At 37.8% G+C, this 25,334-nt stretch overlaps 2 protein-coding genes across 3 annotated transcripts in view; one reads left to right on the top strand and one right to left on the bottom strand.

Annotated features, from left to right (window-relative positions):
- LOC149802808 (protocadherin gamma-A10-like) overlaps window positions 1-5,582 on the top strand; it is an 81,046-nt gene extending 75,464 nt beyond the window's left edge. Inside the window, exon 9 of the mRNA XM_089951316.1 lies at window positions 5,445-5,582. Coding sequence (XP_089807442.1) covers window positions 5,445-5,468 — 24 coding nt within the window. The 3' untranslated portion in view covers window positions 5,469-5,582. The remainder of the gene's footprint in view (window positions 1-5,444) is intronic.
- Window positions 5,583-6,809: 1,227 nt separating this feature from the next.
- On the bottom strand, window positions 6,810-12,568 carry LOC149802807 (uncharacterized). Of its 2 annotated transcripts, none has more exons than XM_089952241.1 (3): window positions 12,401-12,568; window positions 10,864-11,266; window positions 6,810-8,535 (listed from the first exon to the last, which is right to left on the bottom strand). In XM_089952241.1, the coding sequence occupies exons 1-3, from the start codon at window positions 12,530-12,532 to the stop codon at window positions 7,547-7,549; spliced, it is 1,524 nt and encodes a 507-aa protein (XP_089808367.1). In that variant the 5' UTR covers window positions 12,533-12,568; the 3' UTR covers window positions 6,810-7,546. The 2 variants fall into 2 exon arrangements, with proteins under 2 accessions (XP_089808367.1, XP_089808368.1); XM_089952242.1 differs by having other exon boundaries at window positions 6,810-7,328; window positions 12,401-12,565.
- Window positions 12,569-25,334: the final 12,766 nt, after the last annotated feature.

The raw sequence follows: 25,334 nt of genomic DNA, 5'->3' as shown, positions 1-25,334 counted from the left end.
GGCATTTTAAAGCGAAAATTCAGGATTGAATTGATGGCTTATCTTTACCTGTGGAAAGAAAAAGAAAAAGCAACAACACAAAAATGGATACGTGGAAACTTTATTAGCTTGTGAATAACAGTTCGTACACTGCTTCTTGGAATCATGTTGTGTGTGCTAAAGATGAACTGGCTGGACGCAAAGCTTAAGACCATCAAGCTTATGTCATCAACACGGAATACAGTCATCTCACAGGAACCCACTGAGTAGCCGTCTATTTTCCCGGTGATGGTTGTGTGGAGTATTTTGATTCGTATGTATTGCCACCTTTGGAAGGCATCATCGACTTTATGAGAAGAAATGCCCAAACGACACAATTCAATAATGTGATATTACAAGGCACATATTCCATGGTGTGTGGACAATATTGTCTTTATTGTGTTCATCAACAGTCTTGTATATTCTTTAGAACATTTAGTGTCTTATTTTGATCGTCACTTTTCTAGAAACGATGACAAAGTAAATGGATGATTTTGTGACCATTATGGTTATCTTTTGTTTTTAGCTAGGAAACGTAATGTACATCAATGGCCTAATGACTTCCATCAGTGGAAGTCTAGCTTAACTTCACAACGTTGTCAAACTTGTCAAAAATAAATTCTTATTTGAAAAATGTTTGAAAAAATGTTTTTTTTTGTTGTTAATTGTTGTTTGTTTGTTGTTTGAATAAAAGTGTTTTGCAAGAAATCGTGTCGTTTGTTTTCAATTTTTATCATGATACATGCTCTTTGACTTCTTTCTATCTTTCTCCCTTCAATCTTACTATCATAGTGTCCCAAATACACTGGAAAAGTGATACTAATTCAGTTGCCAATTGTATGTTAGTAAGTTAAAAATATAAATGTGTCTATAAACACCTAGTTTCTTTTTTATGTCAAAAAAACCCAAGTGTGTCTATCCACACTTTGTTTCCATAGCTTGTCAAAGCATAGTCTAAATGCGTTTGTGATTGTAGTTAGCGTTTGTAGTAAAAAGTAATTTGGAATGTCTTTTAGGTCCGCGCGTTCCATGTTTGTTTTGGGTGATGATATGGGTCTTGTACGTTTTGGTATCAGGGGGATCTTTACCTTCACGTCCGTGCTTGACAAATATAAAGAGGAGCGCTTTTCAGTCTGGCTACCCATCGCTGATTAAACTTTCTTTGAAAAAATGAGCAGAGAATCACAAAACTCTTAGAACACAAAATGCACCTTAGTATGCCAGGTGCTTCCTGGATAATCTGGCAATGGAGGCAATTGCGGAAAATGCTAGAATAGAGGAGAAGGACGAGGAGAGGAAAAAGAAGAAAAAGAAGGAGGAAAGAACCCTGTCTCACCTCATACTGATACCTCTGTGTGTGGTCAAGTCTGAGATGAGGACGGCTCTAGCAGTACAACCAGCACGACTACTAAAACATCGTCAGCTACAGCCACCAGTACCAGTGCTAGAGATAAGGAGACCTCATCATCCCCGACTGCAAAATAGAAGACAAAGGGAAGTCTTCACTATCTCATAAAGTGAAGACTGGGATGATGAGGCCACTCAACCCGCCTGTGCGCTCCAAAGAAAAATGTAGATTGGGAGCAGAACAGGAGTATATGTTGCGTATGTGGGGTCATTTCTGACATATGCCAGCATTAGCCAGGTGTATTTGAAGTTTAAAAAAAAAAACAGCCCTTCTCAGGACTAACCTAATCTCTAGAAAAGAAACTATTTAAATTGCCAATTTGAGTGAGTGTGGAATAGTGTGATTTTAAACACTCACCCTCTTACTGATGTGACTGTGTATGTGTGTGTGCTTGTTTATGGGCGATCGTGTACGTTTGTGTGGATAGTAGAGTGTGTGTTTATATAAATGCGCGTAAGTTTGCGGCGTTGATAGTATATTTTTGGGTTTGCATGCGTTCACGTACATTTGTGTGGATAGTAGATATTGTTTTTTGTTCTCCTTCCTGTGTGTGGATAGTAGATATTTGGGTTTTTGATAGTATATTTGTTTTGTTAACCTTCCTTCATGTGTGGATAGAAAATATTGGGTTTTTTGATAGTGTATTTTGGGTTTGTATGCTTACGCGTACGTCTGTTTACATAGTAGATATTGTGGTTTTTTCTCCTACCCACGTGTGGATAGTAGATAATATGTGTATTGAGTGTAACGGATGTTTTCCTTCACGTTCGTGCTTGACAAATATAAAAGGGAAGCGTTCATGATTCGCGCCATTATACGGAATAACCAAAAAATATGGCTTGTACCACAATCGACAAAATGAATACGTTGCAGTAGACGATCTTGGTATGGTGGAGGAGATGCTCGTCAAACTAAGTGGTGAACACTATTCTTATAGCCACAATCGAAATCCTATCATACCACTCTTGTACAACGTCCTACTCTAACAGCTAAAAACTATACCGTCTCTACCTAGGTGACAGATACAAAAAACCTAGACTTACGCAATAAAATCCCAAAATAGAACGTATAAGGTGGTTGCTAGGCAAGACCATCAGGGACACCCGCAATAGGATCCCAAACTAGTACATATAAGGTAGTCGAAAAAACCCAACGACTATCAGGCCCGGCGGCACAATGCTGCAAAGAAACAACTATAGAAAGTAATACCCTAAAAAATTACATATATAAGGTAGTCAAAAAACCCAATGACTATCAGGTCCAGTGGCACAAGGCTGCAACCAAAAATCAAACCTAGGAAAGCAGGACCCCAAATAACACAAAAAGATGGACAAACACCAACTCCATCCAGGGCCAGCAGCACAAGGCTGCAAAACAAAAACCAAAGTTGATTACACTGCTGTCACCTAGAAACTAACCTTGACCTAACAACCTCGATAGGCTCTCTCTCAAAACAAAACAGCACAGAGTTTATTATACCATTTTCAAAGACGGAATTTAGGACCAAAAATATCCTGGATTGGAAGAGCACTATTAGCCTGTGGCAAGAAACCACCACCCGAGCCTAACCACTTTCACCCTTTTCCACGGACAGACACCAAAACCCATACGTGCAGTGCACGAATCATAATTTAGCCGAAAAAGCGAACTTAGATCGGGTCCAATCCCACTAGTCGCAGCAAAATGCAACTGAAAACTGAGTGTGTGCTGGGTCCAATTCCACTCAACTTAGGCCTTACAATGAGATCGATGTGTACACAAATAGTACCTCGACCTGACGGCCCAATCAATAAGTGTTCTGTGAACACATAAAAGCCTGGAGGAAATGGCACCATTCCTTCCCCCAGGAGTAATCAAAAAGGTGCCTGTGGCATCATAAACCAGTAGTACGTGCTCAATGCGAGCGCACACCACTTTAATTCAACTCAACAACAACAACAACACAATCGAATGAAGATGGAAACAAAGAATTTGAGAAAAACTGAAGAAAAACTAAGAGAGTTATTGAAAGAGGAAATGGAGGGGAGTATGAAGATGAAAGAAGAGGATGAGAGCCTGGAAGTGGAGATGTAGGATAGAAAATAAGAAATTGTTGGAGGAAAAGAAGAAATTAGAAGAAATCCAAAGGCCCTTTTCAGGACCACTCATATGCCGCTAAAATATTTGCTTTCTTGCCTAATTTGTTTCGGTCGATTGCACAGTTGTTTGTGTGATAGACTGATGTTCATCAATCTATTTATGTGTCGTATATTTATGTCTCTATCTATAAAGAAGTTCTTTGTCCCGCCGTGCCAAGCGTTGTTTTATTGGTATAGTTTATGAACTAGCTGAACGTACCCGTCAGCTGCTACCCGCTTCCCGCTGCACTAGCTGAACATACCCTCTATCCGCTACCCTACTGAACAACCCAACTTTCCCTTGTCGGTTTACAAGCCCAGTATTTCCCATGTTAAATTCCAATAAACGCTAAACGTGCCCAAGGGGGTATGTAATGTACTGTAGTATAATTTATTTTCGTTGGGCTCAATTTTCGTGGTTTTGTAAAAAAAAAGGCATTTTCAATGGGTACTTAAATTCGTGGTTTTACTTGTCAAAGTTTGCACATTAGTTGGGATTTAATTTCATGGCTTAACCTCTACAAATACCCAAAATAAAGAATACAAAACAATAAAACTATGCCGACGCAAACGGCGGTCGCTTTAATGTTTAAAACAATACTACGCCTGAATGAGCACAAATCAAAGACCTGGCAAGTTAAAAACTTACACCGTGTGTTCGACCGTGTGTGAATACCATCAGTCGAAGCCGACGCAGCCAACACCACTAAGTAATACTTCTATCTCCATGAGAACAAATAAAACATCTGTCAAGATTAATCACTTTAGCCATGTTTTCGTTTGAGTGCTCAACATCAGCGGAAGCCTACGTAGCCAACAACACTAGGCCAATCGGTTATTAAAGTACATATGAATGATCTCTTACTTGAACCACTGTCCATTAAGTTGCACCATCAATACTTTTGGACGGTCATGGCGTTAACACAGTGGCTAAAGAGTGGTAAAATTCAACTTAGAACCTACTCGGTTCCTGAACTTCCTAACCCGTCAGAAGCTGCGAACACGGTGCAGGCGCTTGCTTACCAGGCAGCGATTTGGGGATTTTTTTTATACCTGAGAAGCATTTGTGAGTATGATGAGACTTGATGGACACAATGTTGATACAGTGGTGTTTCAAAAAAATAGTTATATTATTTTACAGGATTGTTGTTCTTTTTGGATTAAAAATGCATGGATAGAATTAAATGTGCTTTCAGAAGGATTTAAATGTTTCAGCAACAGTTGTATTCGAATGAAGGATCAATTTGAAAAAGTATTAAATTTAATTTTCATATATTGTTAATTTTTATTTTTTTTCTTTCATTTTCAGTATTACTATTGTTTGAATGCTTATGCTTTTTGTATATTGTCTCTCTGTCCTTACTTACCTCACATATAGATTTAAGGCAGTTAGTGTAAAATTGCAGTTATCGGATACTTTATCGAATATGTGCATTAAAACAATACAAAATGGTGTATAATTCTTGTTTCAAAAGTTTAAAATAAAAAATAAAACAAACACATGTAACAGCTAATCTTTAATTACCAGATTACAGTATTGTACAAGATTTATCAAATGCTAGTAGCTATGTTGATCTCTAGGAATGAAACACGGTAAGAAAATGGGGGTTGGGGTTGGATGTTGTCATCATCCTACAACAAAAACCACGAAAATTGGTCCCCCACGAAATTTGACGATACTAGTGTTTTTCCATTGACGCTAATAAGCCCCACTATACTACTGTTGTGGCCAGAGAAAATTTTCATCAATGATTATATATCAGGTGTGTAGGTGACTTTTGTTTGGATGTAAATAAACAGATTATGTTGACAAAAATGATGAAGTGGCGCTTTTATAATTTAGTGATAACAACAGAAAAAATGCAAGTTTATTTTAGGTAACATTGACTTTCTTTCAACAGGGCCGAGGGTTTCTGTTTGGATGATGGCCGAGTGGACGACTTCCGACGAAATAAAATGGCATGTGTAGCTCGTTAACTGTACACAATGTTTGCAATAAATTGCGTCTAAGAAGAAAGAAACAATCTTTATAAAACAAATGTTTTCGTTTGGGTTTTTATCTTTGTAAAATATGTAGTTATGTAAAGAAAAGGTGAAACGCAAACAATAACTACCACACAATGTTTAATAAATATACGATTCATTTCATACTTTAACTGAATTACATAAAATGGTCGTAGTGTTGGTTTGGTCATGACCCATTCTGACAGCCTAACACTAACATCATTCTCGCACATGTGTCAAACCAGAAGTGAACGAGATGCCCCCGTTAATTTGATCCGATTCTTCCCCGAACTTTGGTGGACTGAATATTCTCAACCAGTAATTAAAGTCGATTTGGGTCCCTCAGGCAAAATTATTCAGTTGGCCATACTAGTATTTACGTATACCAGCACTTCCATGTTCTCTGTAGCTGTTGCCATAGGGTGTTATGGATTCTTTCTATCGATAGAAATTTAGGACACAACCATCAAACAGAGATAAACACAACATCAGTACCAGAGTAATTAAGAAGTAAATTAGAGGGGCTTTAAAAATGCGTTGAATACATTTGAAACCATGTACTACCTATGGTCGATTTTCAATGATTGTGATTTGTGATGAAGTGTGTGTGAGAGGATAACAAAATTAAGGAGGAAAGTAAGATAAGTGACAATTGTATTGAAAATAATAATATATTCATATGATCTAACATGCATAAGGTTATTTACAAAATTACTTTAACATAGTATGTGATAAACTACATAGTTTAAATTCAGACCTGAATGTAAATTTGTAACCATCAAACCAAAAAACAATCCATTTGGGAGCTGAGACCGCCTACTGCTGAAAAATTCATATGACGCTAAAACCAGTTACGTCAAATGATATAACCTGTCTACAATTATTTTATCAAATTTAACTACCACCTAGGGAGCTATAACCCAAGGCGGTTGGTGGAAAATGTAAAATTTATGATCTCTAAATATACTACCCGTATCTCCAAGAATTCTTTGCAAGTGACGCTAAGGATGCTGACCCATATATTCATACTCCTTAACTATCTTCCATTGGCTAAACGAGTCATGTGACCTCATTCCTGGGTTCAGCTGGCCCCCCAATGGTCAATATTGCTTTGTTTCAATTGCATAACAAGACCCATTCACCTCTCATCACAAATATCCTTGCACTAGTGCAAATAGTTTTGTGATGAAGTGTGTGTGAGAGGATAACAAAATTAAGGAGGAAAGTAAGAATTTGAACATAATGAATAACACTGAAAACGATTTGTTGATGCAGGCCACATAAGTGACAATTGTATTGAAAATAATAATATATTCATATGATCTAACATGCATAAGGTTATTTACAAAATTACTTTAACATAGTATGTGATAAACTACATAGTTTAAATTCAGACCTGAATGTAAATTTGTAACCATCAAACCAAAAAACAATCCATTTGGGAGCTGAGACCGCCATAACACAGGAACCATGCAAGTCACCCACTTTGCATGGGGCCTGTGCAGCCCCAAAATGGACAGTGGCCCGCATCAACCGTGCCTTTCTCAGCCTGCTCCCCGACATTTGTGACTCCCACATGAGAATGATAGAAGTGCCAACTGTGAAGATTGCACCTAGTGAACAAATATCAATGCTGTTATATTCATGTTTAAGTTATATTGTTCTTGACTTCAGCTGAGGTTTCAACGTGTGTACTTTTCCTGTCATATTTATCAGCAGTGAACCCACTTGCTATTCTGATGTGATTATACAGAGTGTTCAGGTCTGTGAACTCACTAGACCTGAAATGGAAAGAAATGTTTGCGCAAGTATTTATGTGACATGAAAATAATGTGATATAACATATCTATATATAATGTTGGGATTAGTGGTGAACCTGATATTTACCCAGGTTATGATTATGATGGAAAATTTACTTGAAGATGGATTTTAAACAAAATGTAACTGAGAACACCTCATACCTCTTTGTGTGCAAACTTAACTGAAACCCCAAAAGAAATTAGAGGTTGGAGTGACGTTCAGAACATCTAATATATCGTTTGAAAGCATCCGATTTCCATCGCCCTAATTCACGAATCTGACTATCGGACAAGCCCTGCGCAGCAGCAGTTGTTGCTGCTCCGATTCTAAAGCTATGACTCTTGAAGCATTTTGGATCAAATCTGCAGAACTGCAGAGCGAGTTTTAGCTGTGCATTGAATTCTGCCCGAGTTATAGGTGTGTTTGAAAGATACATGAATATTGGGCCTGGACCCATACCTCGCTTTTGGATGTATCGCTGGAGATTTGAGACCGGACACACTGCAGTATTATTGTTATTTTTAATTTTTAAAGTGAACTTCTGACCCTGACTGTGTTTGAAGGTGTTAAATATCAGAGTGATGGAATGGTGATCAAGAGCCAACTGATCAATGTGCAACAGATTAGGGTTATGGAGGCTAAGGGACTGCACTGTGATCTCCCCAATTCTCAGGAAGGCATGGAATGCCAAGGAAAACATAGCTCGAAATAGGAGCTGTTTGTACCAAGAAGTTATAGTGCAAGTTGTAGCGTGGATAAATTTTTCTAACATACACTTATGAATTGGCAATCTCACATCACAAGAAACTTTATTTCTGTGGCATGCTTGCAGCAGTTTCTGTATTAGAAAAGAGTTTGTAGGGTCTGTATAATTATTGATTTTGTGTACAAACCCAATGGCAGATACATATGAGGATATTGTTGTTGAGGCATAGTGCTTGTTCACCAGATAAGAGATGAAAAGTGCCATATTAGCCTGAGAGACTGGGATTGAGGTTTCCAATGTATATTCTGCAGTGAAAGCTCGATATAAGTTCCAGCTGCGTCGGTAGGCTGCTTTTGACATTCGTGTCAATGTACTATCCAGTAGCGTATCAAGTGTGTTTGTTAGTGAATCAAGTTGGGAAGTGCCGGTATTGACACTGGTTCTGGGTCTGCATGTGGAGCCAAGGTCCGGAATCTGTGCACCTGCAATCGAGAAAGAGCATCAGCCAGAACATTTTTCTTTCCCGGGATGTGACAGGTTTGAAATAGTATGTTGTATCTGAGGCATGCAAGGACCAGGTCTCTAACAAGGTACATAATGGAAGGGTTCTTTGAGGTTTGCTTATTTACAATATCAACCAATGCCTTGTTGTCAGTGTGAAAGTAAATGCAATTGTTTGCAAGTTGAGGAGCCCAAATTTTGATGGCTAGAACAATTGGATATAGCTCAAGGACTGTGATATCTAGCGCTTGCCATTCTTTATTCCATGTGCCATAGAACCATTTGCTGCCTAGTACACCGCCATAGCCAACTGTGCTTGATGCATCAGTGTGCAAATGAATGGCATCAGAGTGCAGCCAGCGATCAGGGAGGAATAAAGATTTACCATTGAATTCTCTTAGGAATGTGTACCACAGCTGCAGATCAGCCCGAACGTCCTTCGTAATGCGTATGAAGTGATGTGGTTTTGACACACCCACTGTCCGATCAATCAACCTTCTCAAGAAAGCTCTGCCTGGCAGGACAACTGCACATGCAAAATTGAGTGTACCAATTATGGATTGGAGATTAAGGAGCGTCATTTTTGTTTTTTGTAGGCAGAGTGTTATCAGACTGTAGCAGTTCTGGAGTTTATCTATGGGAAGTCTTACCTCCATTTTGATTGTATCCAGTTCATAGCCCAAAAAGGTCAGTGTTGTACTGGGAAGAAATGTTTTTTCCTCAGACATGGGAACCCCAATATCTGCACAAAGAATTAAGAATTGGTCTAATTTCTCCTTACAGGTGTTATAGTTTGATTCCAACAGAAGAAAGTCATCTAAAACATGTACCATGTGACCAATGCCCAATTTGTGTCCCGCCACCCACTGTAATGCAGTGCTTAAATATTCAAAGATTTTACAACTGGAGCTACATCCCATGGGAAGGCACTTGTCATAATAATATAGGTCATTCCAAGAGAAGCCAAACATATGATACCGAGTCGGGCAGAGTGGAACAATTCTGAAGGCACTAGCTATGTCAGTTTTTGCCATAACACAACCTCTACCAAGTTTTTAAATGATTGCAATAGCATGTTCCACAGTTTGATATTGAACAACACTTTTTTCTGGGGATATACCATCATTTATAGAAAACCCTGGAGGATGTGATAAATGGTGAATCATGCGAAAAGTACCAGGTGTTTTCTTTGGAACCAAGCCAAGTGGTGATATCTGAAATAGCGAGAAAGGGTGGCTCTTGAAAGGCCCTGCAAACCTGCCAGCCTCAAGCTCTTTGTCTATTTTGTCTTGCACGATCTGTGGATTTTGTATGGCTGATTTCAGATTATGTGATTGAAATGGGGACAGAGAACCCTCGTGCCCCACTTTAAATCCAAATGTAAACCCATGTATCAAAATTTGTATCATGGCAGTGTTGTACCCTTTCAACCAATGTTGTAACCTTTCAGCTTTAACAGGAGTAGGAAGCTTACTGTTTTCGCAGTTCCCCTTTTCCTTGCTGGCTGTGTTGAAGGGAGTTTGATGTAGGTCCTTGGGACTGAGTAGGTTTGTAGCTACCACGAAAGGGCTGCATGCTGTCAGTTCTAGCTTGTTTTGGGGCATATTTTGGCAACAATTTGAATGGGTGTTGAATGGGCAGTTTGCATTTGCTGAACGGATGGGCTTCCAAGCAATTGAAACAATTATGCTGGTATTTACAAGCTAGCCCTGCCAAACACTGCAGCCCCTTATGGTAGTTAAAGCAGGCCCCTTTTGGGGGATTTGATTTTGAGACTGCAGACGGTAATGTGGCAGTGCTGGTGGCAGTCCTGTCACCAATGCTGTCCAGAACAGATCGCATGTAAAGTTCAAGGTGGGTGGAACCCCACTTTGCCTCTCCCCTCTCTATCATGCGACGAAACTGCTCATCATAGTATCTCCAATGAGCCCTGCGCTCAGACAACTTCATGACGATTTCCATGTGGTGAGATAACACTGTGCTCAACCTAGGGGATTTCATGCATATTACTGTAGCAAATCTGTTCCATGCTGTCAACCACTGATTGATCGAGAGTGGGGACTTCCTGGCCATGGGGACTAGGTTAAATTCAGATGTGTTTGAAGTGATATTGCACTGTAATCTATATGTATTGTCCATGGATGTCGAAAGGAGATTTTGAAAATCTATGTATGTCCCAGCCCAAATCTGCTGCTTAATTTTATCAGTTATAGAGGCAGTTATATCAATTGATGTGCTTACAAAGTTGGACTGACTGTGTGTATCTAATATGTTAATAGGTGCTAATAAATCACTCAGAGTACCTATACCTGTATGACAGACTCCAGTTAAGGCTGAGGTAGCCTGTGCAATGCTTCCCCCAACGGATGTTTCAACATTTCTTTCTGTTTGGGCTCTTGAGGAGGCAGATGGCCCTTGCTCTGTTTCCTGCGACAACATGGCAGGTTGTTGTGGACTAGTGGTCCCATGCAGTATCTCCAAGATGTGGTCCAGCTTTCTGTCCACTTGCGCAGTGATCACAGGTGTAATGTGCTGTACTACCTGCTGTGCTATCCGGTCAATGGTAGCTTGGTCTACTGTATCTGCATGTGTTGCTCCCGTTCCATGTTGCTGTTTTTGGCGATCAACTGCTCTAATCCGTGAACCAGATGACTGAACCCTCTTTACAGCCTGTTCAACCCCTGCTGATGCTTTGCGCTTGGGTGGCATGATCTGGTTAGGTTAGAAAAATGAATGTATTAAACATAATAGTAAATAGTAAGAAAGAAGTAAAATGGACTACCACGTATGGTCCTATGCACAAGGCATGTTATTATTTAATGAACAATGCACAAACATATTATCATTGGCAAACCAATGCATGTAAGGTTACCGGATATAATTTCTTCATTGATAGACACAAATATACATACATATATATACATATATATATATAAACCCTTTGTCCTTAGCAAAATGGCTTATGTATAGAAGGTGGCGGTCTGGTATGCAACCAGACCTGTTATCAGGCCAACCGGCTGATGCAAAAGTGCAAAAGAAAAAGAGGACAGGTACGGGACCTGGCCTGTTATCTCCCAAAGTGAGCAGATAACAAAAGATATTGAAACATGTTCCAGGAAGCCACTCAAAAAGGACCCCTTGTGAAATAATTAATACTTACGAACAAGGATTTGGTATATAATCATTTAACGGGGGGGGGGGGGCACCAAATATATTAAGGGGAACCCCTATTATGTAGAACAGAGTGGCTTGCCAGGAACAAGTCCCAAAAGGATCAGGTACGGGACCTGACCCAGTGCCTCCACAATGGCAGACACTAAGGTTGTTTACGAAAAACAAAGGAACAGGTACGGGACCTGGCCTGATATCTCCCTTTGTGGGCAGATACAAATAAAATTGAAAGCAAAATTAGTACAAGAGCTAACCTAGCCTAGTTATCGTTGAATGATTGTGCGTTATTTTATAACATGCATTGAGAAGAGCTCCCCGAAGTGACTTATAAAGGTGCCACTGTCCTTTAGGGGACAAATGAATGCCATCTGAGCGAAACTTCTCCCTCACATGAGGCCTATCGAAGGCAAATTTGCTATTATGGTTCCAAAATGTTAAATAAGGATAAGCAGACACTTCAGATCGCACAATATCATTGACCTCCTTTGCTAAGTGACAGTACATCTCCTTATAGTTTTTATCGGCTGCTTCATTGTTATGGTTTAGTATTCCCGCGACCCCAACTTGGTGTAACGTTGCCGGGAATCTAGGCATAAGCTGACACAGAACGATCTGTTTAACCTTATATTTCTTATGTAAAAGCGTAGCCAATGCGACCATCTTATGTGCAATTACCTCTGGCGATGTCTCTGCGTTTACATCGTTGTCCCCAATCAGAAGAATTACAATATCGGGGTTTCTTAAGCGGACTTCATTCATGTCAAGGCGCAAAAACTTATCGATTGTGCGCCCCCCGATACCCTTCATGTTTACATTACAAACTTCCGTTACATTAAAAGACGGACTTAGTCTAAGATCCGTCCTGGACCTCAAATACCGATCTAACCATTTACAAAGTGAATGGCCCATAATGATTGCTTTTGTCATTGTCTTTCCAAAATTTAAACGATGGCTATGTACATAAAGAAAATTCTACTAACCCTCTTCTTTCCAAAGTGCGAGCAAGAAAATGATCCTCAGAATTATGAGAAATAATTGTGCAATAAAACAAGAACAATTAAAAGGATCGAAAGGAAAAAAAAGAAAAATGTAAAATTTATGATCTCTAAATATACTACCCGTATCTCCAAGAATTCTTTGCAAGTGACGCTAAGGATGCTGACCCATATATTCATACTCCTTAACTATCTTCCATTGGCTAAACGAGTCATGTGACCTCATTCCTGGGTTCAGCTGGCCCCCCAATGGTCAATATTGCTTTGTTTCAATTGCATAACAAGACCCATTCACCTCTCATCACAAATATCCTTGCACTAGTGCAAATAGTTTTAAATTGAACAAAAATTATTCAAAGCGATTTCGAAGTTTTAGTGTTATGTCTCTTACACCAAAATTAATTACTCATAATATTCAATGACAAATTCCTTCTCATTTACTCCACAGTCTCTAGAAGCGGTTATCGATTAGATATTACCGCAGTTATTGAAAAGATGAAATACAACATTACTACCACCAAATGTTTATTAAAAAAAGACATTCTTCTCAGACTTCTTTTGCATTCTTGCTGAGGTCAGGATTCAGAGGGATATTCTAACAGCCTATCATCAACAATATCCTGGCCCATCCATTTATCTATATCATCTTCCCCATCCCATCACCATTATTGGAAAGTAGGCAGGACCTAAGACGCGAACCAGATGGAATATGGATCCGTAACTAGCATAAAGGGTCCTTCCACATGAGTGGTTTATAACCGATCCTTCCACGCAAAAGAAAATTACATGCATGTGATATGTGATAGGTTACAAGCAGCTAGCTTATACACGCATTACATAATAAAACCTTTGTTCTGCGCCAAACACGAGTCCTGAGTGAATAGTAGCATTTAACAGCACACATCACACTTGTGGATATATGGTGCCAACTAAAGGTAATCAAAAGTTCCTATTAAATAGCGGTTAGACGTAGATCAATATAACAATGTAATAAGCATCGGTTTCCGTATTATACAATAACACCATAACAAGGGTGAAATCACCATACACCTTATATTAAAAAATAATGTATTGTAGTACTTTCAACTAGTTTAATAGCAACGCATATCTTTTTGTATGTCCTGTTATAATCATGAAGGACAATATGCTTAATAACAATCAGAATCTGATTCCAATTAACCTCATTATTGATGTTGACCGGACTAAAATCACATACGCATTATTCTGTGTGATTATAGCCATTTAATGTCATCAAGCCTATATATTTCAAATAAAGATAAGCACTTTAATGTAGCGTTGGTCAGTATCTTATAGTTTGGCGATGGTCTCCATAGTATAATATGTCTGGTGTCCCCATACTGTAGTGCGACAGTGATATCCATGATGTAGTGCGGCTATGATCCCATACTGTAGTGTGGCGATGGTTCCCATGCCGTTGTGTCGCAGTCTTACCTATACTGTATTGTGGCTGTGGTCCCCATACTTCAGTATTGCTGTGGTACATATACTGTATTTCCGCTTCGGTCCTCGTGCTAAAGTGTGGCTGCGATCCCTATACTGTATTGTAGCTTTGGTCCCCGTGATATAGTGTGGCTATGATCCCTATACCATATTGCAGCTTTGGTCCCCGTGCTATAGTGTGGCTGTGATCCCTATACTGTACTGCAGCTGCGGTCTCCGTGCTATAGTGTGGCTGTGACCTATATAATGTTGTATTTCTGTAGCCCCCATAATGTAATACGTGTGTAAATTATCGTGACAAACTCTTAAATGCATCCTACTTAAGTAGTGGGAATACTGATGAAATAATGCCCCTGTTCATGTTCAGCAGGTGATTCACGGTATAGATAGATAATCATATAATGAAAAAGGTCAACATCTATATTAGAGCACACTTTTTCCACAAAGTAATATTTTAAATCTGCGCATCTTCTAAGAAGAGAGCCCTGAATAGAAAATTCTAAAAAGATTTGAAGAACATCTAACTTGACCAAGGATCTGGCGGGTTACCAGTAAACTAATTTGTTTCTTTAAAGTTTATTTGCTGCCTGTTTGCACTTTATGTAATACATTTAATTGTTAAATAATTCCAAATTTTGTGAATTGAACCAGTTTTCTGCAATTTGAATGGATGTAAATAATCACATGATGTTGAACTGGAATTTTTTTTTACACATCGATAAATTCTCTGGGCTACTTTTGGTTCCCTGTTTCCATGTCATTTAATATGAAGTTTTATATATTTCAACCCATTACACCATAAGAATAACAACAACAAAACACACACCCCCCCACTCATGTGGTTTCCCATCAAAATTTACAAACCACATATAAACGCGGACCATTATAAGATAAAACGATGCAATTGAACAGACCTTCCAGCACTCCACCACTCATCCCTTTTGCCGACGAAGGCATGTGGTAGAATTTACAAGCCAATCTTCGGAAATCATTGCATTTCACCTAAACCACATGTTACAGCAGAGATTATTAAAGGTCAGGGTCATATGTCTAACATGGGATCTCTCCAGTAAAATGGACACGATTTTGCTCTTGAAAGATCGAAATACGTAGAAAGTAAAAACAACCTTGCTATAACAACACGTGCCATACGCAAGTATACTTTTCGAAAACAAGGAATATCCTGGTTTAAGCGCAACAACAATTTTTATAAATATAAAAATAATGATCATAACAATATATGTCTGGCATGATGGGCTATGACATTCTACCCCATTATACTGTATACAGGATCGACGAATCTTTTGGCTAGCGTAGATCGGGCTATGTATTCTATCGCAGTTAAGAAGCTAATGAAAAATATGCTGATCTATTTGTTAGAAAGGAAATAAATTGCAATTATAAGGATTACATGAGCATGGTTGGGTATTTATAGATGTGTAAATCTCACCTAATCACTCACACCGTTAACATAATTGTGAGTGATTAGGTAAAATGTACACATAGGTAAATGCCCAAGATCATTTAATCCTATAAAGAATTACAATACTTAGGCATATTTAATTCTTCTTGTTCTTGCTATTCTTCGTGTATAAATTTTTCAAAATTAGTTTTCCATATGAATTCTACATATTATTAGTGGCTAGGGGTACACAAACTGTTTCTATTTGATATTGTGTCAGCTATACAATATCCTATGTCTATTATACCTTATGACAAAAATGCATGATTAGATATAGTAGCAAATTGTTCAATTATCGATTCTAACTCTCAGTACCATCAAAACCATGTTTGAAAACAATGGACAAATCAGATATTCATGAGTGTTGATTGCAAACCGAAATTAAGTGGCAATCAAAATTTGGGTGTAACATCTGTTACTGAACTAGATTCAAAGCATAGAAAGATGAATAGTTCAAACGTTGGAATGCAGAGCCGAGCAAAATAAAAACTAAACAAAACAAATTCCATACAAGTAAACTCATAATCATTAAAATACTTTATTTAAAGATGTTAGGTTCTGAAGTACGTCGATTGTGATCGGTCTGTGTTGTTTCTACAGTAACCCCATTGTAACAGTGTTCACTGTATCAATCTGCGCAAGAAATGTGATAAAGAAAATAAAAATCTCTTATTGTTGTGGAACACAGTCATTAATATGACAAAATACGCAATTTGAAGCATTTTTCATTGTACAAGCTAGATTTGCAATTTGTTTTCTGTTCTGAAGTTTTGCAAAATTTCTGAACTTACTTTTATCAGTATAGCAATGCGGCCGTTAGTCGCAATGGCACGGAATGGAGAAACAATTTCAATTAAAATCAACGTTTTTTGCCTTGACAAGGATATGAAAAAATCAACGTTTTTTGAGTAGATAAACATTATGTAACCCACGTAATTTGTGAAATATTTCCATGCATCTACAACAAATATCCAACGTAGATGTCCTCTATAAAGTGCATTCGATTATAATAAACTAAGCCATATACTAGATGTTCCGATAAAAGTTTGAAATTATAATAATAGAGGGAAGATTCTCAAGAAGGTCCACGTGATCGAGTGCACCCTGAGTCCTCCTGTCAGCCAAACCACTTGTCGCATTCTTATGTAATACTGAACATTTCTTTTTCTACAACCGCGATCGAGGATGCTCTCTCAACTATGAAACCACCTGCTATTAATATAAAGCTATATGTTGTTATTCGTCTTTTGATTTCGAAGATGACCATACTATCACTGAGTGGTTTGGGTTCTGTGAGTGCGTAAACGGTTGATCAGGCCAATTTGTGCTCTGATCTGTCTATGGAACATTTGACAGGAGATGCCACTTGTGTTTGCCTGGTCAATCAAGGATGTGCTGTTTTTCTGAGATTTACGCTACTCACGCTTCTGCACTGTCTCTTCAGTTCTCTTCCGTTCAAATTATGCAGCTCCAGTATGGTGGAGCGATCTTATACGAGATCTTCCCAAGACTCGGGGTCAATGTTGAACTTTTTTCAAGGTTGACTAGATGGAATCTTTGAACCCTTTCTTCTAACCACGCTGAGATTGTTTTCCCACCTTTAGTTCGCCGTAGATCTTTTTTGGTAGGCAGTCCACTGAAATCCTGGTATCTTGGCCTTCCCATCTCAGCTGTGATTTCATCAGCCGATTGTGGATACTTGGAATGTCTGCACGTCTGAGAACGTCATTGTCTGGAACACTGTCCTGCCATCTTATCCATATTAGATTCATCAGGTGAAAATGGTTCATCTTCTTGGAATGGTATTTGTACATATTCCAGGAGTCATCAACCATATAGCAGTATCGGCAACACAATGTCTTTGTAGACCTTAAATTTTGTTTGTGGAGGATGTCTTTGCGTTCCCACCCATTTGCAAGCGTTTATTTCATCATCGATGTGGGCTGCACGTGCCATTGTCTTGCCGAGATAAGTGAACTTGCCTACTGACTCGAGGGTTTGGCCGTTTACTGTGATGGCAGGCTGTACTCGAGGCTTTCCTGGTATAGGCTGGTTCATCATCTCCGTCTTTTTGTTACTAATTGTGAGACCGACATTGTCAAAGGCTGAAGACAAATGGTACACATTGTGTTGCATGTCAGACTCAGATATGGCATTCAGGGAACAGTTGTCAACAAGTAGGAGATCAAGAACAGTTACTTCCTGTCACTTCAGGTTTGCCTGTAATCTTCTCAAATTAATCAGCTTGCCGTCAGTCCGGTATCTGAAGACGATCCTAGCGTCATAGTTACGGAAGTAATTAGTAAGCATGGCAGATAACATCCTACTCAAGAGGGTTTGGGTCAACACACATCTTGCTTGACGTCATTGGTGAATGTGATTGTTTCAGAAAACTCACCGTCGTCCTGAACACAAGCGAAATTGCTATCATGGAATTGCCAAACCATTGCAATAAATTTCTTTAGGCAACGGCATATTGCTATGATCTTCCAAAGGCCTCCGCGGATGACTATTTCAAAGATTTTTGTTAGATCAATAAATGTCGTGAAGAGGTTGAAGTTTTGTTTCTGGCAATTCTCCTGGAATTAACAAGCTGTGAACACCATTTATTTGGTCCCTTGTCGTTTCCTGAAGTCACATTGACCTGACAGGTGCCCCTAATCAATGCTACGAACAAGACGATTCATCATAATTCTTGCAAGGACTTTGCCAGTTATTGACGGCAAGGAGATGCCACGATGGTTTGTCATTGGATTGTCTGTTGCAATTCCGCTCGTGCAAGTTGGCGATTTTCTGTGCCATGTGTGAGCCTTCGGCTTTATAGATTCTGTTGTTATACCGTCTACTCCAGGCGTTATGCCATTTAATATCCGAATCCGATGGATTGCTTTCACGGTTTCAGTTAGCTCTGAGGATCTGAAGGCAATCGATCAATTACCGTCTAGATGAAATGTAAATGTGGATTGAGTATGTTTTTGAAGTTTTATGCCCATCTTTGAAGTACCTTTTCATTGTTAGTGCACTGTCGGCACTCAGTATAGAGTTGTTCCTCAGAGCGTAATATAAGTTCGTCATATGATTCATGCTTATATAGAACCTTATTGCTCAGCCACGAGTGTTGCGCTCTCTGAGTTTGCATTGGACGGTCTTTTTGATAATGTTGAAGGCTGTCTTCTTAGATTCTTAGATGATGAAATGCCGTCTTTTAGATACGTCTTCTGTAGCCGATGTTTCTCATTCAGCTGTCTCACAACGGCAGCATCTTTCTCACAAAACCATACTTGATGTTTACATGTGGTGGTACCAAGGGTTTTGGATGCAGTTGAGTGAACAGTCTCTGAAGGATGTCCAGATGTCCTAGACATTCTCCGAATTTGTATGGATTGTATCCAGTTGGTTGGTGCTTATATAGAACCTTATTGCTCAGCCACGAGTGTTGCGCTCTCTGAGTTTGCATTGGACGGTCTTTTTGATAATGTTGAAGGCTGTCTTCTTAGATTCTTAGATGATGAAATGCCGTCTTTTAGATACGTCTTCTGTAGCCGATGTTTCTCATTCAGCTGTCTCACAACGGCAGCATCTTTCTCACAAAACCATACTTGATGTTTACATGTGGTGGTACCAAGGGTTTTGGATGCAGTTGAGTGAACAGTCTCTGAAGGATGTCCAGATGTTCTAGACATTCTCCGAATTTTATGGATTGTATCTAGTTGGTTGCACTTTTCCTCACCAAATGCAAGTTTCACATTCTTCTGTTTAAATTTAGTAACTCTAAGCTTTTTGGGCACCTCTTGCCCTGAAGATATCTGCTGAGATTGATCCGGATATTGAGTTTCGAGACTATGAGCATGTGGCAAGTTCAGCATTCTGCACGTCTCATATCCTTTGTCACTCGGACTTCCTGAGGATGGCGTATTTAATAAGATACCAGTGCCTGGAGAGTGGGTGCATCTAAGATATCAAGTTGCAATTTGGCTGCGGAATACTGTATTGGTGATTAGGAGGTCATGTTTAGCAGATTTTCAATAGGAGAAGACTGTTGCTTTTGCATTTGCCAAATACATTTATGTCAATGAGATCTGACCGCATCTGGTGATCTGTGTCAACTCTAGCGTTGACCACCCGAGAAAGCTACAGAACATTGTTCTTGCATACATTTCCAACTATACAAAGAAAGAGAAACTGGGTTTATAAAAGTGTGAAAGTCCACCCTGCTCATTCCAGTTAAAGAAGAAATAGCATGAACAAAATCTTTGTCAATGAATATATAAGGTGACCGAATATTTGATTATTTAGGAGGAAAAAGGGATTCAACATACCAAATTTTAATGAAAGCACTCAAAATGAAACATTCGGTAAACACATATAAATTTAGAAGAGAATAGAGACTCAATCATAGCCCAAACGTAATCTAACGAGGCTAGCACAAATGCACGTCTGCACTAAAATAGTTCCTTTGTGCACACACTTTTTCAATGACTTTAAAAAAAATACATTCTTTAGCAGAAATTGTGACCAGTTAAAAATAAATTGGGTGATCAAATGATAGCGGTATTTGTCTTAGATGCAATGTAAATATTACACATTGGCCAAAGAGAATACAGTAATACAGAAACCTCTTTATTGGACTTCTTGAAACGTCTCAAGTCATGAGTCCTTGTTTTATTTTTCACTCTAGTATCCAGAAACTAGGACTAATTAATGTTATAAAACGAAAATTAAAGTGTGTCAAGATTGCCGACTCTCAATTTGTACAATAAAGAGGCGCTATCGAAACAAAACGTTCTCATAAACAAGAAACAAGGGCTTTTGAGTAATTGGAAGAGATTTTCGGTCCTTAACAAAATATATTTTCCACTTATTTCCACAAAAAGATTTCTAGAAGACAGTGAGTCTGAATTTAACATTCAGATAAGCTTTAGAAGCTGGTATGAATAGGTGGGGCGGTGAGCGTGGGTTTGTATATTCGCCGTGGTTGAAATAGCCGCGCATGTTCAATAGTTGAACATTGTGTACAAATTCCATACGAGTTTTCCCGAAAAGTTTTAATTAAAACGCATTACTATAATCATTAAGTTCCTTTTATAATTTCTTAACTTTTATACATTTTAGATGAATTCTAGGGCATCACTGCTATAGTACTCACGGTACTAATTCAGTTCTCGTAGTAAACCTATTCAAACGCCATGATATTAAAATTCGATAACTTAAAATTCTGTACAGGGGAAAGGACATGAACCCTGGCATTTTATGGACCTGCATGTGTTTGAAATATGTGCTTTCAATTTCGCACCAAATAGTCAGGTGCTAATTTTAGTAATGAGTGTTCCAAACTCAAGACTGTTAGAGGACTGAAATTCCATCAATGTATCAATGTCTCTATCTTTGTCACTTACAACTAGGATAAGCTCCTAAAGGATTCTTTTTCCTAAAACATAACTTACATTATTAACCAATCCTGGTCAGCCAAACCATTATATATACTCTATTTAATGTTCACTTATATCCAGGCTGGTTCCCATTTTTCCATATCATTAGTACCGTGTGTCCTGTAAGTTAGAGTACACCAAGATGTTCTTACTTCCATTAGTCACTAACATGGACACATAATATAAGAATAATCAGCTTTAGTTATTTTGACATTTCTAGAGATAGTTGGAATTAAATGACATCATTGGAATATTTAGTGCAAGTGAAATCTTCTGAATCGACCATATTACGCCTGTTTTATGATTTGTCATAATATATGATAGATTGGCATAATTAGTGTATTGATACCTTGAAGAGACGATAAAAAGTATCAACTATTTATGAATTTGTTTTATTGTATTTATGAGAACAATAAAGCATAACTGGCAAGCTTGGTTGCACTTGTTCAGGTATCGTTGGCTCAAAAGTATCATTTATCTTAAAAGAAAGTGGTCTAAGTGACTTGCCATGCAATACCTTAATTGACGAATGTACGGTCCAAATACAAGAACTCGCTAGCCATAATCATGAAAACAAAGCGTTTCCCTGATAATTTTTAAATTGTTGGAATATATTTCTAGAAATTAAATCGTTTTTTGAATTCTAAAGATCAGATTTCTTAACTTTTGTTGCAGTTTGACATAATTAACATAAACATTTATTTTAAAAAAGTTGTTACAATTCCATTTGCCAAGTCTCCAAATCTCCAACCAGATTCATACTTTGGAAATAAGAAGACCACATCATGTTTAATATTGCATTGAAATGTTTGTAGTTGATTGTTTTTGAAACAATAGCTTACATGTAAGCACCTAAGGTGAGCTATGAGAAGTTTCCAGTTTCGTGATCCATTTTCGAGAATACAAAACTGCATAGTGTTTAGTGTCCTAACATTTGTCATGTCAAACAGAAGGTCATAAACTGATTGCATGTTAGTATCAGCTTGCCAGACAATCTGTAAACTATTAAGAATTGTGAATTTTAGACCATAATGCTTCAGCGCCAAAACATGATATCATTCTTACAATGGAACAGCCCCTGTGTATGCCTAATATTAGACGTCTGTGTTACTTTGAATGTATAAATGGAACCATTTTCAGCGGAAAATGGCCCACAAATATCTGAGTTCATATTTGTCTGAAGACGAACGAAGCATTACTCCAGGGATGTTGTCAGAGGCTGAAACAATTACCATGTTCCCATTAAAATGGACGATCCACAGGAACTGACGCTTTATCCCAAGAGTGATTCTGAAACAACTACCATAATCTTATCAAACTAGAACAACCACACCACCTGACTGCGTCTTCTTCCCAGATTAACGTGTACCCAGTGAATGAAGTAACATTTGGTTAACAACTATGCAACTAAGGATTATTTGCATCCAACCGAAATAAAGTTTCAAACAAATTCAACGCTGTGCAACAATGTGACACATTGTAGTTTCCACACTTATAAGGAAATTCAATGCATCACACCTTCACAAAGGCAAAAACTATATTTTATTTCAGAATTGCATTATTAGAATATACACCAAAGTACTGATTTATTTATTAAATTTTCAGGAATAAAACAATTAGCCGTGAAAACGTATAGGATGCTTAATTATTAAAGCAAAACTGTGTTCACGTGGTTTTTGCTCTTAATGTTGGTCAAGGCATCGCTATAATAATTACGTTTTTTATTGTCTTACTTCATTTGTTTATATTTTGGTGAAATCTAGGATATTAGTTCCATGTCAAGATATGCACCAAGACTTTTATATTTGGCACTAACTTTTACAAAGTATAAAAGCATCAGCTAGGCGTTATAGCATTTGATGAAAGTAGTTGCCTTTGCATGTAAAGAATTAAACGTTTAGAGCAAGTAACCATTCCGGTACTGGCAGAATTAAACCTGTCATCCTACACAAAAGCCAAAATGCTGAACTGAATAAGCATTTTTTGTCTTTGTAGGCTTTAATCCTGCTTTCTATTGAATAAAAGTAACATTCCTTGTTTGTTAGTAAATTACCAGGAAAAATCAGTGACGATGATATTTACTTATGGACTAAAATAGGATGCCAAGGAGCTGACAGACTCATTGTAGTGATATCTAAAATTGTATGAAATATAATGAGTTTTTAAGTCGGATTTGAACATTTAATCTAGTTAAACCAGGTTTACAACCATGACTTATTAAATCGCCTACAGTTTTACCAGCAAAGCATTCCAGGTGTATTTGTGTAATAACTTAGACTTCGTCCGGCACGAGTCTGGCTAGCAGTGTATTGGACGTTCTAACAAACAACGAATGAAAGCAAGATATTGAGTGATTGAGTGGAGCTTGGCGATCTATCAAAGTTGTTTTAAACAATTGTGTGTTACATGTTTGTGTGTAAAATTGTGTGTGTGTGTGTGTGTGTGTGAGAGAGAGAGAGAGAGAGTTGTTTTCTTGTCTGCTTATCAGACACTTATAATGTAGATAGAAACATTCAACAGTAGTTAGCTTAAAGGGGGGTATCTAAGCCAACACCCTATTTGTATTAGGACGACATCATGATTATCCCCCTCCAAGCCCCCACCCCGATGTTAGTCTAAACAAAATATGAAAACAACTTTTGTTGGGGCAACAACGTCGATATCATTATTGATCACCTGGGAAGAACCTATCACCAAATCATCATCGTCTTCATGCAAAATAGAGTTGCCTTAGATACGGTTCCTTTAAGATAACTACTGCGTTATTTCACACTTGAAATCGCTAGGAATTTATATTCATATTTTACACAAAATTGAACGGCTAGCAGTTTGTGCTTTGTACTCCCCTATACCTAACATTATCATACATGTCCAGTCCGCTATTAATAACTCACTGAGATTTACAGGTCACACGTCTGACTGCTAAAATTAATGTGCTATTAATAACTAGCTGGGAGTTTAAAAAAATCGATAATTTACATCTGTTATATAATTCTCATTGTCATGACAAAGCAAGTATAAATTACGGCTGATACGAGAGCCAGGTTCTAACAGCTTGATAAAATTTCAATATGAGACTATATATTTATCGACATAACACTTTTTCAATTTGTCACTGAATGTGATCTTATTATATTTGTCTTGTGATATCAGATTATAAAGATTCTCAAAAGCATCAGAAAGTAAGTTCGTAACCCAGCTAAACTTACTAAAATAATCTGAATTTTCTGTGCGAATCACAGACAGTTTTATCTAATTTCTGTCTTTGAAATACGTGCTGTACTTTTTATTTTCAAGCATTTTTGTCATATGCTTACCTCGGAAAAGAATCCTTTTCATCTTTAACTTGGTATCTTCCATTGTAATATCTTCCAATATTTTTCATATTTGGCACAAAACATTAATATCCTTATTTTTGAAATGAAATTGCTATCGATTTTTCATAAAATTTACTGAGTATTATTTCTCGTATTTCGCAACTCTATTCGATATCATATCTACGTGCAAATCGTCTTTGACTCGCAGTTTCTATAACAGATTTAGCGTTATAAACATTTCATTACACAGATAAGCTCGATGTTTATTAACGATTTTATTATAGATTGCTATTTACAAGACATATTTTTGTTCTCGTATTTTAGCCCGATATTTATGTATACCGCTGATAACACAATACCTATCATCGGCACTATCAACAATAATGGATTTAATGTCCCCCACTGAAATAATTCCACTCGTTGTTAATATCGTAGGAATATAATTCAGAGCGATTATTGTTTTACTATTACATTTTCTAGCTTTTCTGGTACGGGCGATGTTTTGTATGGTAATATTTTTAGTATTTGGCGAGCTCGTCTCTGTTTTTGTCTTGGATACCAGATGAAATATGATTTAAGTCGATTTTTTTCGTCATTATAGAATTGTTTCGGTAATTATTTTAATTGCCGTTTCAGAAGTGTTTTCAGATGAAGCTTTATCGATCAAAGCACTACATTTTTTATTCACAGGATCAGCAAGAAATTCTCTGTACTTATCATACACTTCAGATGAGATATCATCATATCTGATATCGGTTAAAACTGAAGATGAAAATGCACAATTAAAATGTGTTGGCATTTCAGAAATATCATTGACCTTATCATGATAAACATCTTCTGTTTCGTCGATATAACTAACGACATAACTGACCCAGATTAAATGTTTTAAGTACCAGATGCTGCCTGTAAATTGCAAATGCTGTTGCAAAACTCAGAAGACCGCTG

Source organism: Sinohyriopsis cumingii, chromosome 3, assembly GCF_028554795.1.
Source record: "Sinohyriopsis cumingii isolate HCF-2022 chromosome 3, ASM2855479v2, whole genome shotgun sequence".
NCBI lineage: Eukaryota > Metazoa > Mollusca > Bivalvia > Unionida > Unionidae > Sinohyriopsis > Sinohyriopsis cumingii.
The sequence above is the reverse complement of the archived record's forward strand: the minus strand, read 5'-3'. Positions and strand labels throughout refer to the sequence as shown.

Excerpts from the sequence above, each read along its gene's own strand:
- LOC149802807 (XM_089952241.1), bottom strand. The coding sequence starts at position 12,532 with ATGAAGGGTATCGGGGGGCGCACAATCGATAAGTTTTTGCGCCTTGAC. Across the intron at positions 11,267-12,400 it reads ACGCAGAGACATCGCCAGAG|ATCATGCCACCCAAGCGCAA; the intron begins GTAATTGCACAT and ends TAACCTAACCAG. Across the intron at positions 8,536-10,863 it reads AACTGGAGTCTGTCATACAG|GTGCACAGATTCCGGACCTT; the intron begins GTATAGGTACTC and ends TCTCGATTGCAG.